The 14,271-nt window shown below is 31.1% G+C and overlaps 2 protein-coding genes across 2 annotated transcripts; one reads left to right on the top strand and one right to left on the bottom strand.

Annotated features, from left to right (window-relative positions):
* Nucleotides 1–398: 398 nt before the first annotated feature.
* LOC128962063 (dihydropteridine reductase-like) lies at nt 399–2,679 on the bottom strand. Its single transcript, XM_054308391.1, has 3 exons — nt 2,617–2,679; nt 2,354–2,527; nt 399–1,149 (listed from the first exon to the last, which is right to left on the bottom strand). Exons 2-3 carry the CDS (start codon nt 2,444–2,446, stop codon nt 487–489), a joined length of 756 nt encoding a protein of 251 aa, XP_054164366.1. The 5' UTR covers nt 2,447–2,527; nt 2,617–2,679; the 3' UTR covers nt 399–486.
* Nucleotides 2,680–3,935: 1,256 nt separating this feature from the next.
* On the top strand, nt 3,936–7,432 carry LOC128962053 (probable ATP-dependent RNA helicase DHX35). The gene is made up of 3 exons (XM_054308376.1): nt 3,936–4,150; nt 5,197–5,330; nt 5,418–7,432. The coding sequence occupies exons 1-3, from the start codon at nt 4,126–4,128 to the stop codon at nt 7,425–7,427; spliced, it is 2,169 nt and encodes a 722-aa protein (XP_054164351.1). The 5' UTR covers nt 3,936–4,125; the 3' UTR covers nt 7,428–7,432.
* Nucleotides 7,433–14,271: the final 6,839 nt, after the last annotated feature.

The raw sequence follows: 14,271 nt of genomic DNA on the forward strand, positions 1-14,271 counted from the left end.
CTGCCACTTATCGCATTATCTGCCATGGAAAGGCGTGTGCGCAACAACGGTAGTTATATAAATTTATTGTTTGTTTTTTTTTATCTTGGTCATTATGTTTTTTTTTTTTAAATAACCAGGACCGTTTAATCATCTTTTAATCTATCGATAATATAATATACAATTCACACACAATTTATATTATATATATATAACTAACAATTACTTTTATTATATATATCATTGAAATATACAATACAATACAAGTGATAACCAATAATAATAATAATAATAATGTTTAAAAAAAACATTTATACATCCAATTGATTAAATATATATATAAAGTTATATAACCGATAAAAAACTAGTGGAGGAATGGATCCACAGAAAAAAAATTAATAAAATAATATAATACCACATAATTGATAGAAATTATTTCGTTGTTTTATTTTTGATACACATATATCACGACAATATATTTACGGCATATATATATATATATCAATGTTAGTTATGGCCAGCAGTGACCACAAGTTCCGTTTCGCCCGATTTGGTAATCAATTGAACCAATGAGCCAGACTTTGGCCGGACATCATCGGTCGCCGCCGCCGGCGCTGACGCCCATTTCCACATAAGTTCGGCGGCAAACTCTAACGGTGTCCACTGACTGGTATCGGCTTTGGGCATAAACTTACGATTCATTGGCGTATCGAACGTAACGGGCAATATGGCCACAACTGTCGCCCCGGTAGGCAATCCACCAGTCGATTGGCTTAGACTCTGAACCAAATGATGTACAGCCGATTTGGCCAATCCGTAGCCAATCATACCGGGTGTTGGTTCGAGCGCTGCCCGAGCGCCGGTCAATGCCAACAGTCCGCCATCCGATAAGTATTTTGCGGCCAATTTTGCCGATATTACTGAACTCCATAGACTCTGTCTGATCATTAGATCGGTATTTTTGACAAAATCGTCGGCTGCGGCCGATCCACCCGCCCAACCGCCGGCCACACAGACAATGGCATCGAGTTTGTTGTCTGAGCCCAATACTTGGCCGACACCGTTGACCACTTCGGCCTCCTGTTGTGTCCATTGGTCGGTAGTCGACGACTTGATTACTATATTTTCGTTGGCCTCGCTATTGGCTACCAAATCGACTGATGTAACCCACTGTTCAAAAAATAAAATTTAAAAAAAATAATAATTAATATTATTTTAAATATTACTTTTTAAATTAATTAATTAATAAAATAATTGATAAATAATAATTATTATTATAAGCATTACTACTACTAATACTACTACTACTACTAAGTTATTATAAATATAATTAATTCATATTTGTTTATTATATTTAAATATTTTTTTATTATTAAAATCTACATTAAATTTAATATAATTTAACATTAATTTCAACAAATAATAATAAAATAATATATTAAGCTATCAATTATATATATATATATTTTATGTTAATGTAATGTTGATTGAATTCAATTAGATTTTAATTAAAATAAATTAATATATATATTATTCAATTATGTGATAATAATATCCTATTTATATATAATTTGTTAGATTATATCATTTATATTTTATATTCAAATATTTTTTTTTAAATTATAGTTTTAATTTATTAAATATTTTTTTTGTATCTATTAATATATATTTAAGTAAAAATATATATATACTGGTATATTCATAGTAACCAAAATAAATATTTTAAAAAATTAAAAAACATGTTTTACTTGTTTTTTTAAAAAGATATTATTTAGTGATTAAAAATTTTTTTTAAAGGCAAACAACTATAGATAAATTAACTACATTTTAATAGTTATATTAATTTAAAAAATAAATTAATATACATTTTTTTGTTTGTTAATAATAACAATTTTAAATTACAATTTAATTGCTAACTATTTATAATAATAATAATAATAATTTTTTAATATAATATTCTGTATATTACAGTGCTATTATATAAAAAATAATTTATTTATTTTAATAAATAAAAAACCAAACAAAATACTACTAATAATAATAATCTATACTATAGTTAATAATTAATTAATTAAAATTTATACACCTATTAGTAATTGCATATAAAAAGTTATATCATATAAATATTTGAGATAATATAGTCAATCAAACAGTTTGTATTAACAAATATATGTATATAATAATAATAATATAAATTTATATATATATATATATATATATATATATATATATGTATAATACCGGTATAGATATTATAAATAATTTTTTTCTTTAAAATTTAATTTAATAATAGGATATACATGTTATACATATAGGATATGATATTTATTTTTTATTTAAAATAAAAAAAAACTTTTAAAAATCTAATACAAACCCAATTTTGTTTCTTAAAAAACTGGACACAAACTGATCCCAGAGCTCCTTTGCCGCCATAGATTAGTACACGTCGTACAGTAGTAGATGACATAACTGTGCCGTTAAAAAATACCGGTGCTCTCTATTATATGAGATATAATAGTAGGTATTTTTGATGGGTTGGTTGGGTATCCTAAACAACAACAAAAAAAAAAGATTATATATTGAATTGTATTATTAAAATTAGTTAACAGTTTTTATTTGTAACAAATATATATATACTAATAACTGTGTGTACAGTACTACTAGTGGTTAGCAATACACTGCACGTCAATGTAAATGGTGTAGTACTGTATGTATTGAATATAATAATAAAATATAATTGTCTAGACTGGCTAAATGATCCAGGATAATTTTAGCTGGATAATTTTTATTTTATAAATAGTTTTGATTATTTATTATTTTTTTTTTTAAAAAATACAGTTAATGTACATAAAATATTATTTACATATAAAAACAAAAATATTAATATATTCAATAAAATTAAATCTATATTTATTTAAATTTAATTTCCTAAAAATTGTCCAGGATTATTTTTAGTAAATTATTTGGGTAATATACCTACAGTATTATAATACTACTAATATATAACATAAATAATGTCTATATTAATTAATTTGTCCCCCAACAAACTATTACTACCCCCCCCCCTTCCCCTCCCATTTTAATGTATCAAATTTATTTACAATCAATAATATAATTAAAAACGTTATTTATTGAACAATTAGTTTAATTTTTTTTGTGGGTGTTATTGCTATTGCTATGTAGAAAACTGTTCATTTATATTCAAAACCAAAACAATAGTAGATTGAAGCTCCACAAGCAAATAGATTTATCTTATAGATTATACTTAATATATATATACATACAAATAAAATAATGTGTATAATATAATATGGAAACATCTAACAGTCTATGATTAATTATATTGTTGTAAATTAAAATTCTATTTAATATATGATAGTTAAACTGTAAACACTGGGAAAAATAAGACTTTAACTAGCATTATATATTTATATGTGTATTGCTCAGGGTTTTAAAAATTGCAGGCATAAACAATAGATGCCAATTTTGCCAAATGCCTGCCCTGCCTCTGCCATGCCCTGGGCATTTATTTTCAGGTGGTGACACCTATTATTTTATTTTAATTTTATATTATTAATTAATTTATAAAACATTGTTTTTATAATATATTTGCTTGTATTTTTGTTTTGTATACCTTTAATTAAAAGGTAATATCATTGGAAATAAATAAATAAATTGTAAATTTAATTAACATGTTAAAACACTAAATTACATTATTCTTTATAAATACAGTTGCTTTTTAGCAATTTAAATTGGCAGGCAAATAAAATAGATGCCCAAAATGCCAGGCATTTATGGCATCTATTTGGGCATTGCCAGGGCAGGCATTTATTTTCTTAAAACCCTGTATATTACAAACACTATTGTGTTAGTGGGCGGTCATTATTGTTATGGTTTTGAATACAATCAGATATTGCATTCAATTCCATACTAAAAAAAACATTTTAATCACATGTAAAATACTATTGACTGTCAAATGTATTGATTGTTGTATTACTTAATAATAATAATAATTCAAAACAAAAAATATTTATTTATTACAGCAATTGTAATGACATTTTCATTGATGGCCAGTAATTATTATTATTATTACCCGACGGCGGAGGCACTGAGCCAGTGATTGACCATTTAATCTGCAGAAACAAGATGTCCATTTCATCCATCAAAAGACGTGAGTTTTTTACCGCCGATCGGCTCTCTCTCTCTGTCTCTCTCTCTCTCTCTTTGTCTGTCTCTCTCATAATCTCTCTCTCTCTCTTTCTCTCTCTGTCTCTCTCTCTCTCTCTCTCTCTCTTTGTCTCTCTCTCTTTCTTTCTCTCTCTCTTTCTCTTTGTCTGTCTGTCTGTCTCTCTCTCTCTCTCTCTCTCTCTCTCTCTCTCTGTCTCTCTCTCTCTCTCTTTGTCTCTCTCTCTTTCTCTCTGTCTGTCTGTCTGTCTGTCTGTCTCTCTCTCTCTCTCTCTCTCTCTCTCTCTCTCTCTCTCTCTCTCTCTKTGTCTCTCTCTCTTTCTTTCTCTCTCTCTTTCTCTCTGTCTGTCTGTCTGTCTCTCTCTCTCTCTCTCTCTTCTCTCTCTCTCTCTCTGTCTCTCTCTCTCTTTGTCTCTCTCTCTTTCTTTCTCTCTCTCTTTCTCTCTGTCTGTCTGTCTCTCTCTCTCTCTCTCTCTCTCTCTCTCTCTCTCTCTCTCTCTCTCTCTCTCTCTCTCTGTCTCTCTCTGTCTCTCTCTCTTTCTTTCTTTCTCTCTCTCTTTCTCTCTGTCTGTCTCTCTGTCTCTCTCTCTGTCTCTCTCTCTGTCTCTCTCTCTTTCTTTCTCTCTCTCTTTCTCTCTGTCTCTCTGTCTGTCTGTCTCTCTCTCTCTCTGTCTCTCTCTGTCTCTCTCTCTGTCTCTCTCTCTTTCTCTCTGTCTCTCTGTCTGTCTGTCTCTCTCTCTCTCTCTCTCTCTCTCTCTCTGTCTCTCTCTCTGTCTCTCTCTCTTTCTTTCTTTCTCTCTCTCTCTCTCTCTCTCTCTCTCTCTGTCTCTCTCTCTGTCTCTCTCTCTGTCTCTCTCTCTTTCTTTCTTTCTCTCTCTCTTTCTCTCTGTCTGTCTCTCTGTCTCTCTGTCTCTCTGTATCTCTCTCTCTCTCTCTCTCTCTCTCTCTCTCTTTCTGATGACTAATCTCTCTCTCTCTTTTTGTCCATTTGTTTCGGTCAACATTACCGCCGCCGACGACCCACACGAATAGCTCTGACTGAGAAAGACTTGTTAGACGACCGAAATGTTGAACAATTGAAATCAGACGAGAAGATTGATATACATTTTAATCCAAACAAAAACTTGTCAATTGATGACCAAAGAAGAGCACTTCCAGTCTATAAAGTAATTGATTGATTGAATTGATTTATAAATGACTGAATGAAATTTTTAAAGTCTTAATTAATTGTCTTTTTTTTATGTCCACAACAGTATCGACAACACATCGAGTATTTACTGGAGAAATACCAGACAGTAGTGATTGTCGGTGAGACCGGTTGCGGCAAATCGACACAATTGCCGCAAATTATAGCCAAAATATGCTCGAATTGGACAACACATAGTAAAGCCGTCGGCGATGGACAACAGCATCAGCAAAAGCAACTGATGGTCGGCGTTACCGAACCGCGTCGTGTGGCAGCCGTATCGTTGGCCACCCGAGTGGCCGAAGAAATGAACACCGAATTGGGCCACAAAGTTGGCTACAGTATTGGGTTCGAGAACTGCGCCGATAAGTCGGCGACACGAATCAAATTCATGACCGAAGCCATACTGGTTAACGAACTGATGTCCGATCCGTTGTTGTCCACATACGGTGCCATCATTGTTGACGAAGCGCACGAACGGACACTGAATACCGACATATTGTTGGCATTGTTGAAGAAGATTGTACGCAAACGACCGGATTTGAGGGTAATTGTATCGTCGGCTACCATCGAAGCTGAGGTTATGCGCGATTTTTTCAATACAAACAAATCAACAGTGGATCCATCGAAAGATACGTCGGCCATACTATGTCTGGACGGTCGGTGTCATCCGGTAGACATCTTCTACAGTGAACAGCCGGTTGCCGATTATGTTAAGGTTTCCGCTCAGACTGTTATCAAAATACACGAAACTTCGTCGTTCGGCGATATACTGGTATTCTTGACCGGTATGGACGAAGTGGAAACCTGTACGGAAATATTGAAAGACTATTCACGGGGATTACGGGACAAAAAAGATACAAAATTCAAGAAACTATATGTACTGCCAATGTATGCATCGTTGCCGCGATCGGATCAGATGCGCGTTTTCGAAATGTTTCCGAAAAGTGTACGCAAAGTTATAGTGGCGACCAATATTGCCGAAACATCGATTACCATATCGGGTATCAGGTTTGTCATCGATTCGGGTTTTGTTAAACTTCGTGTCTATAATCCGCATACGTGTACCGATTCGTTGATGATTGTACCCACTAGTCAGGCATCGGCTCAACAGCGAGCCGGACGTGCGGGTCGCGAACGAGCCGGTAATGCCTATCGACTGTACACCGAACAAGCGTTTACCGAGTCGTTGGCCACCTATACGGTACCCGAAATACAGCGTTCGTGTCTGGCGCTGACCATTCTCCAGCTGAAGGCATTGGGTATCAATAATTTGGCCAAATTTGAGTTCATATCGTCGCCACCCGAACGACACGTTGTGGCCGCACTCGATCTGTTGTACGCTTTGGGAGCTCTCAACGATTCGGGCGGTCTAACCGATCCACTCGGTCTACGTATGGCCGAGTTTCCGCTGCATCCGATGTTTACGAAAATGTTGTTCGCTTCGCAACAGTTCGGCTGCAGTGAAGAAGCGCTGACCATATGTGCCGTACTGCAGGTCCAGTCAGTGTTTCAACAGCCGCCGGGCGGCCAGCGAGCTATTCAGGCCCGTCGGTCGAAACATCAGTTGAGTGTCGAAGAGGGCGATCTGATAACGTATCTCAATGTCTACAATCAGTTCCTCAAAGCCGATAAAGTCAAGTCATGGGCCGATCGACATTTTCTCAACTATCGGGTACTGTTGCGTGCAGTGGAAGTACGCCATCGATTGGCATCACTGATGAACCGATTTCGGATACGATTGAAATCATCGTCGGATGTTGACAGTGTCCGCAGGGCTATTGTTTGCGGTTTTTTTGCCAACTCAGCGTACTATCACCCGACAGGTGTCTACCGAACCATACGCGGCGATCATGAATTGCATTTACATCCGACATCAGTATTGTATACAATGTCGAGACCACCGAAACACGTAGTATTTCACGAAGTATTGCATACATCCCAGCAGTTTATGCGCGACGTAACGCCCATTCAACCGAATTGGTTGACCGAATTGGCGCCGCATTACTACCAGTGCGGTACTGATCGCGAGATTCAGGAAAGTCGACTACTACTGGGCGGTGGAGGTGTAGACTAATATGAAAGGCTATTAGTTTTTTGTTTGTTTTAGTATTTTATATATAATTTTTAATTTTGTAAATAAATATAAACACATTTTTTTTATTTCAACCAAATTATTATTAAAAAAAAATATTATTAAATTGAATTGATTTTTTAAATTATTTTTGTAAATTTATAATTATCAATATATATATACTGTATATACAGTTATAATAATTTAATTATTATATTTTTTAAAGTTTTTATAATTGTTTGTTGTTTTTGACTGTACATTAATTAATCAAAAAATCACCAATTACAATTTTATCCAGTTTAAAATTATCTACAACCCTCCCCCCCCCTATTGACCACTTGGTCACTTTATTTTAATTTTAACACCTATTGTTGACATCATAATAATTGTAATTAATAGCAACGCCGCCGCCGCTGTTTACTCTCTCTCTCTCTCTCTCTCTCTTTCTCTCTCTCTCTCTCTCTCTCTCTCTCTCTCTCTATTGTATATGTAATTTAATTTTTTAAAAATAAATAAACAATTTTTTAATTTGACTTAATTATTAAAAATTATTATTAAATACTCTCTGTTTGTTTGTTTGATTTAATTATCAATATTAATATACAGTAATAATTTTTTTTATTAAATTTTTTTACATTGTTATCATTGTTTTTTTTTTTTGACTGTATATTACATTACAATATTATACAGTAATTATAGTCAATACAGTGTACACTATGTCCTAAAAAAAATGTTAATTATTATTTAAATATCTAAATAAATTAGTAATAATATCAACCCGTTTTGACTATTTTTAATAAATTAAACATTGTTTAAAATTGTTATTTTTATTTATTAAATTTTAATGCATCTAATTTCATATATCTATATATATATATAAATATATTAATGATATATAAATTAGATATATATTAATATTATTTTAACTAGGTTGATTTTTAAAAAAAATGTATGATTAACAAGTTAATTTTTTTGTTAAAAATTACAATAAATTAAAACTGTAATAAATTAATAGATGCATAATATTATACATATATTAAATAGTAGATAAATAATTTATAAATAGTAAATAGATGGTATTGTATAAATATAAATATTGTTATTATTAAATTATTTATATAATTTAATTAAAAAATACAAAAATTAACAAAAAAATATGTAATTTTTTTGTTTAGCAAACTGTAATAAATTAATTGATAAATATATTAGTTATACTAAAATAGTAAATTAATGGCTAAATAGTGATATGTTACACATATGATAAATTATATTAAATAAAATAAAATAATTTTAAATTATTATTATTAAATTTATAGAAAACTTACATTGTTACATTTTTTGAAATTTGAGATTTTTTTAATTTAGTCTCTAAAAATAGTACTAATAATATTTAATTTCAATTTATTAATACTCTTTCAACTAAACTATAAATAATTATTTTGTAATTAAAGCCAATAATTAAATTAAAATTTTTAAAAAAAAAATTGAGTAAATTTTACAGTAATTTTATTTATTTAATTTATTTTTTCATAACAAACTGTAATCAATTAATTGGGTAATATATTAGACATAAATATATATCAATGTATTGTAATTTAGTTACAATTTAAATACGTTTTTTTTTGTTGTTAACTAAATATTTATAATAATTATGATATTTGATATGATATGATAATAAATTTTAATGATTAACTTATTATATATGATTTGGTTAATAAAAATAAAATGATAAATTTGATGTATTATTATTTAATTAAATTACACGTAATTATTTATTTTAAAAAAAATAATTAAATTAAATAAACTGTTTGCAAATATTATTTGATTATCACTTGTATTGTATTTATATGATATACAGTAATAAAGTATTGTTAGTTACATATAATATAAATTGTGGTAAAGATATTATAATATTATAGATACTGTATCCTAAAAAAAATGTTAATTATTTTTTAAATATCTAAATAAAGTAATAATAATAATAATATCAACCCTTTTTGACTATACTTAAAAAAAAAAAATTTATAATATATTAGACATAGTTTAAAATTATTTATTTATTTATTAAATTTTAGTACATCTAAATTCATATATATAATCTTATATATATAATGCTATATAAATTAGATATATATTAATATTAATTCAACTAGGTTAATTAATTATTTTTTTTATTAAATTTTTTTTACATTGTTATCATTGTTTTTTTTGACTGTATATTACATTACAATATTATACAGTAATTATAGTCAATACAGTGTACACTATGTCCTAAGAAAATGTAAATTATTTTTTAAATATCTAAATAAATTAGTAATAATATCAACCCGTTTTGACTATTTTTAATAAATTAAACATTGTTTAAAATTGTTATTTTTATTTATTAAATTTTAATGCATCTAATTTCATATATCTATATATATATATATATACTAAAATAGTAAATTATTGGCTAAATAGTGATATGTTACACATATGATAAATTATATTAAATAAAATAAAATAATTTTAAATTATTATTATTAAATTTATAGAAAACTTACATTGGTACATTTTTTGAAATTTGAGATTTTTTTAATTTAGTCTAAAAAAATAGTACTAATAATATTTAATTTCAATTTATTAATACTCTTTCAACTAAAGTATTATAGCGGTTAAAAGTCGCTATGTTTGCTTAGCGTGTGGGTACCGATGATAGCCAGCGATGGTAATAAGTGGACACCGAGTTGTAGGGAAAAAACTGTAATTTATTGTTTGATTGAAAAGTAATGTTTGAGTGAATAGTTAGTGAGTGAGTGCCTGTGCGGACTGATTGTTAGGCACTACTGGTGCGGCAGTAGTGAGAGTAGTATTTATAGTCAGCTCAGGTTGACAACAGTAAAACCGTTGCCAACACTGAGCTGTGATTGGCTATTGAGTGCTTGACGACAATGAAGCGATACGATTGGTGCTCAAGTGCTGAGACCCCAAAGTACTCCCCTCCGAGTGTTAACGTGAGGTGATCCGTGCGGCGACGATATGCATCAGCCAATGAGCGGATGACTCGGGAAATGCTGAGTAGAGATGGGCGTCGAGTGTGAGACCAACGATGTCTGAAGTGCTGTGTGCCGATGTCTGCACCACTCTATAGAGAGTCGGTGCCGACATACGATGAGCGGAAACATCGGTGCTATCGCGATGACCAGAGTTGCTGTGCTGTGTGTATGTATGTATGGCCGGCGGTGGCAGATCCTGTATGCAGTGGTCGGAGCAATGCGCTCAGAGATGACGTCGTGATCTGTATGCCAGTGAGTCGGTGAGATCAATGCTAACGCCAATGATCAGTAGTCCAGTGAGTCGGAGAGATCGGTGCTGAGGTCAGTGAGTCGCTGAAGAGGATGTGGTACGACTAGCGGTGACCAATAGGTGACGACCAGATAAGAAGAGCGGTGTGCCAGTGATGAGGGCCAGCAGTCAAACGACAAGACTTGATGTCTTCAGCGTTGAGACTGTGAAGATAGAGAATGAGTGCACATGTTATGGCCAGTACTGTCGGTGGTTGAGATGATGTGTCGGTTGAGATGATGTGTCGGTTGTTGAGATGTATCTGTTGTTGAGATGATGTCCACATGTTCGCCGTAGTATCAATCGGTAGTTGAGATCACGTCCGGGTCACCAATATAGCGGTTAAAAGTCGCTATGTTTGCTTAGCGTGTGGGTACCGATGATAGCCAGCGATGGTAATAAGTGGACACCGAGTTGTAGGGAAAAAACTGTAATTTATTGTTTGATTGAAAAGTAATGTTTGAGTGAATAGTTAGTGAGTGAGTGCCTGTGCGGACTGATTGTTAGGCACTACTGGTGCGGCAGTAGTGAGTAGTATTTATAGTCAGCTCAGGTTGACAACAGTAAAACCGTTGCCAACACTGAGCTGTGATTGGCTATTGAGTGCTTGACGACAATGAAGCGATACGATTGGTGCTCAAGTGCTGAGACCCCAAAGTATAAATAATTAATTAAGTAATTAAAACCAATAATTAAATTAAAATTTTTAAAAAAATTGAGTAAATTTTACAGTAATTTTATTTATTTAATTTATTTTTTCATAACAAACTGTAATCAATTAATTGGGTAATATATTAGACATATATATATATTAATATATTGTAATTTTGTTACAATTTAAATACGTTTTTTTTGTTGTTAACTAAATATTTATAATAATTATGATATTTGATATGATATGATAATAAATTTTAATGATTAACTTATTATATATGATTTGGTTAATAAAAATAAAATGATAAATTTGATGTATTATTATTTAATTAAATTAAATAAACTGTTTATTTTTGCAAATATTATTTGGTTATCACTTGTATTGTATTTATATGATATACAGTAATAAAGTATTGTTAGTTACATATAATATAAATTGTGGAAAAAAATATTATTATATTATAGATACTGTATCCTTAAAAAAATGTTAATTATTTTTTAAATATCTAAATAAAGTAATAATAATAATAATATCAACCCTTTTTGACTATACTTAAAAAAAAAAATTTATAATATATTAGACATAGTTTAAAATTATTTATTTATTTATTAAATTTTAGTACATCTAAATTCATATATATAATCTTATATATATAATGCTATATAAATTAGATATATATTAATATTAATTCAACTAGGTTAATTAATTATTTTTTTTATTAAATTTTTTTTACATTGTTATCATTGTTTTTTTTGACTGTATATTACATTACAATATTATACAGTAATTATAGTCAATACAGTGTACACTATGTCCTAAGAAAATGTAAATTATTTTTTAAATATCTAAATAAATTAGTAATAATATCAACCCGTTTTGACTATTTTTAATAAATTAAACATTGTTTAAAATTGTTATTTTTATTTATTAAATTTTAATGCATCTAATTTCATATATCTATATATATATATATATACTAAAATAGTAAATTATTGGCTAAATAGTGATATGTTACACATATGATAAATTATATTAAATAAAATAAAATAATTTTAAATTATTATTATTAAATTTATAGAAAACTTACATTGGTACATTTTTTGAAATTTGAGATTTTTTTAATTTAGTCTAAAAAAATAGTACTAATAATATTTAATTTCAATTTATTAATACTCTTTCAACTAAAGTATTATAGCGGTTAAAAGTCGCTATGTTTGCTTAGCGTGTGGGTACCGATGATAGCCAGCGATGGTAATAAGTGGACACCGAGTTGTAGGGAAAAAACTGTAATTTATTGTTTGATTGAAAAGTAATGTTTGAGTGAATAGTTAGTGAGTGAGTGCCTGTGCGGACTGATTGTTAGGCACTACTGGTGCGGCAGTAGTGAGAGTAGTATTTATAGTCAGCTCAGGTTGACAACAGTAAAACCGTTGCCAACACTGAGCTGTGATTGGCTATTGAGTGCTTGACGACAATGAAGCGATACGATTGGTGCTCAAGTGCTGAGACCCCAAAGTACTCCCCTCCGAGTGTTAACGTGAGGTGATCCGTGCGGCGACGATATGCATCAGCCAATGAGCGGATGACTCGGGAAATGCTGAGTAGAGATGGGCGTCGAGTGTGAGACCAACGATGTCTGAAGTGCTGTGTGCCGATGTCTGCACCACTCTATAGAGAGTCGGTGCCGACATACGATGAGCGGAAACATCGGTGCTATCGCGATGACCAGAGTTGCTGTGCTGTGTGTATGTATGTATGGCCGGCGGTGGCAGATCCTGTATGCAGTGGTCGGAGCAATGCGCTCAGAGATGACGTCGTGATCTGTATGCCAGTGAGTCGGTGAGATCGGTGCTGAGGTCAGTGAGTCGCTGAAGAGGATGTGGTACGACTAGCGGTGACCAATAGGTGACGACCAGATAAGAAGAGCGGTGTGCCAGTGATGAGGGCCAGCAGTCAAACGACAAGACTTGATGTCTTCAGCGTTGAGACTGTGAAGATAGAGAATGAGTGCACATGTTATGGCCAGTACTGTCGGTGGTTGAGATGATGTGTCGGTTGAGATGATGTGTCGGTTGTTGAGATGTATCTGTTGTTGAGATGATGTCCACATGTTCGCCGTAGTATCAATCGGTAGTTGAGATCACGTCCGGGTCACCAATATAGCGGTTAAAAGTCGCTATGTTTGCTTAGCGTGTGGGTACCGATGATAGCCAGCGATGGTAATAAGTGGACACCGAGTTGTAGGGAAAAAACTGTAATTTATTGTTTGATTGAAAAGTAATGTTTGAGTGAATAGTTAGTGAGTGAGTGCCTGTGCGGACTGATTGTTAGGCACTACTGGTGCGGCAGTAGTGAGTAGTATTTATAGTCAGCTCAGGTTGACAACAGTAAAACCGTTGCCAACACTGAGCTGTGATTGGCTATTGAGTGCTTGACGACAATGAAGCGATACGATTGGTGCTCAAGTGCTGAGACCCCAAAGTATAAATAATTAATTAAGTAATTAAAACCAATAATTAAATTAAAATTTTTAAAAAAAATTGAGTAAATTTTACAGTAATTTTATTTATTTAATTTATTTTTTCATAACAAACTGTAATCAATTAATTGGGTAATATATTAGACATATATATATATTAATATATTGTAATTTTGTTACAATTTAAATACGTTTTTTTTGTTGTTAACTAAATATTTATAATAATTATGATATTTGATATGATATGATAATAAATTTTAATGATTAACTTATTATATATGATTTGGTTAATAAAAATAAAATGATAAATTTGATGTATTATTATTTAATTAAATTAAATAAACTGTTTATTTTTGCAAATATTATTTGGTTATCACTTGTATTGTATT

Source organism: Oppia nitens, unplaced genomic scaffold (genome assembly GCF_028296485.1).
Source record: "Oppia nitens isolate AA-2021 unplaced genomic scaffold, nextdenovo-longstitch-racon4-pilon3 scaffold6_pilon_pilon_pilon, whole genome shotgun sequence".
Classification (NCBI taxonomy): domain Eukaryota; kingdom Metazoa; phylum Arthropoda; class Arachnida; order Sarcoptiformes; family Oppiidae; genus Oppia; species Oppia nitens.

What these genes read in the sequence shown, in the direction of transcription:
- LOC128962063 (XM_054308391.1), bottom strand. Translation starts at nt 2,446, where the DNA reads ATGTCATCTACTACTGTACGACGTGTACTAATCTATGGCGGCAAAGGA. An exon ending in TTTTTAAGAAACAAAATTGG is followed by an intron (nt 1,150 to 2,353) that starts GTTTGTATTAGA and finishes TTTTTTGAACAG; the next exon opens with TGGGTTACATCAGTCGATTT.
- LOC128962053 (XM_054308376.1), top strand. Translation starts at nt 4,126, where the DNA reads ATGTCCATTTCATCCATCAAAAGAC. An exon ending in CATTTCATCCATCAAAAGAC is followed by an intron (nt 4,151 to 5,196) that starts GTGAGTTTTTTA and finishes CCACACGAATAG; the next exon opens with CTCTGACTGAGAAAGACTTG. An exon ending in GAGCACTTCCAGTCTATAAA is followed by an intron (nt 5,331 to 5,417) that starts GTAATTGATTGA and finishes TGTCCACAACAG; the next exon opens with TATCGACAACACATCGAGTA.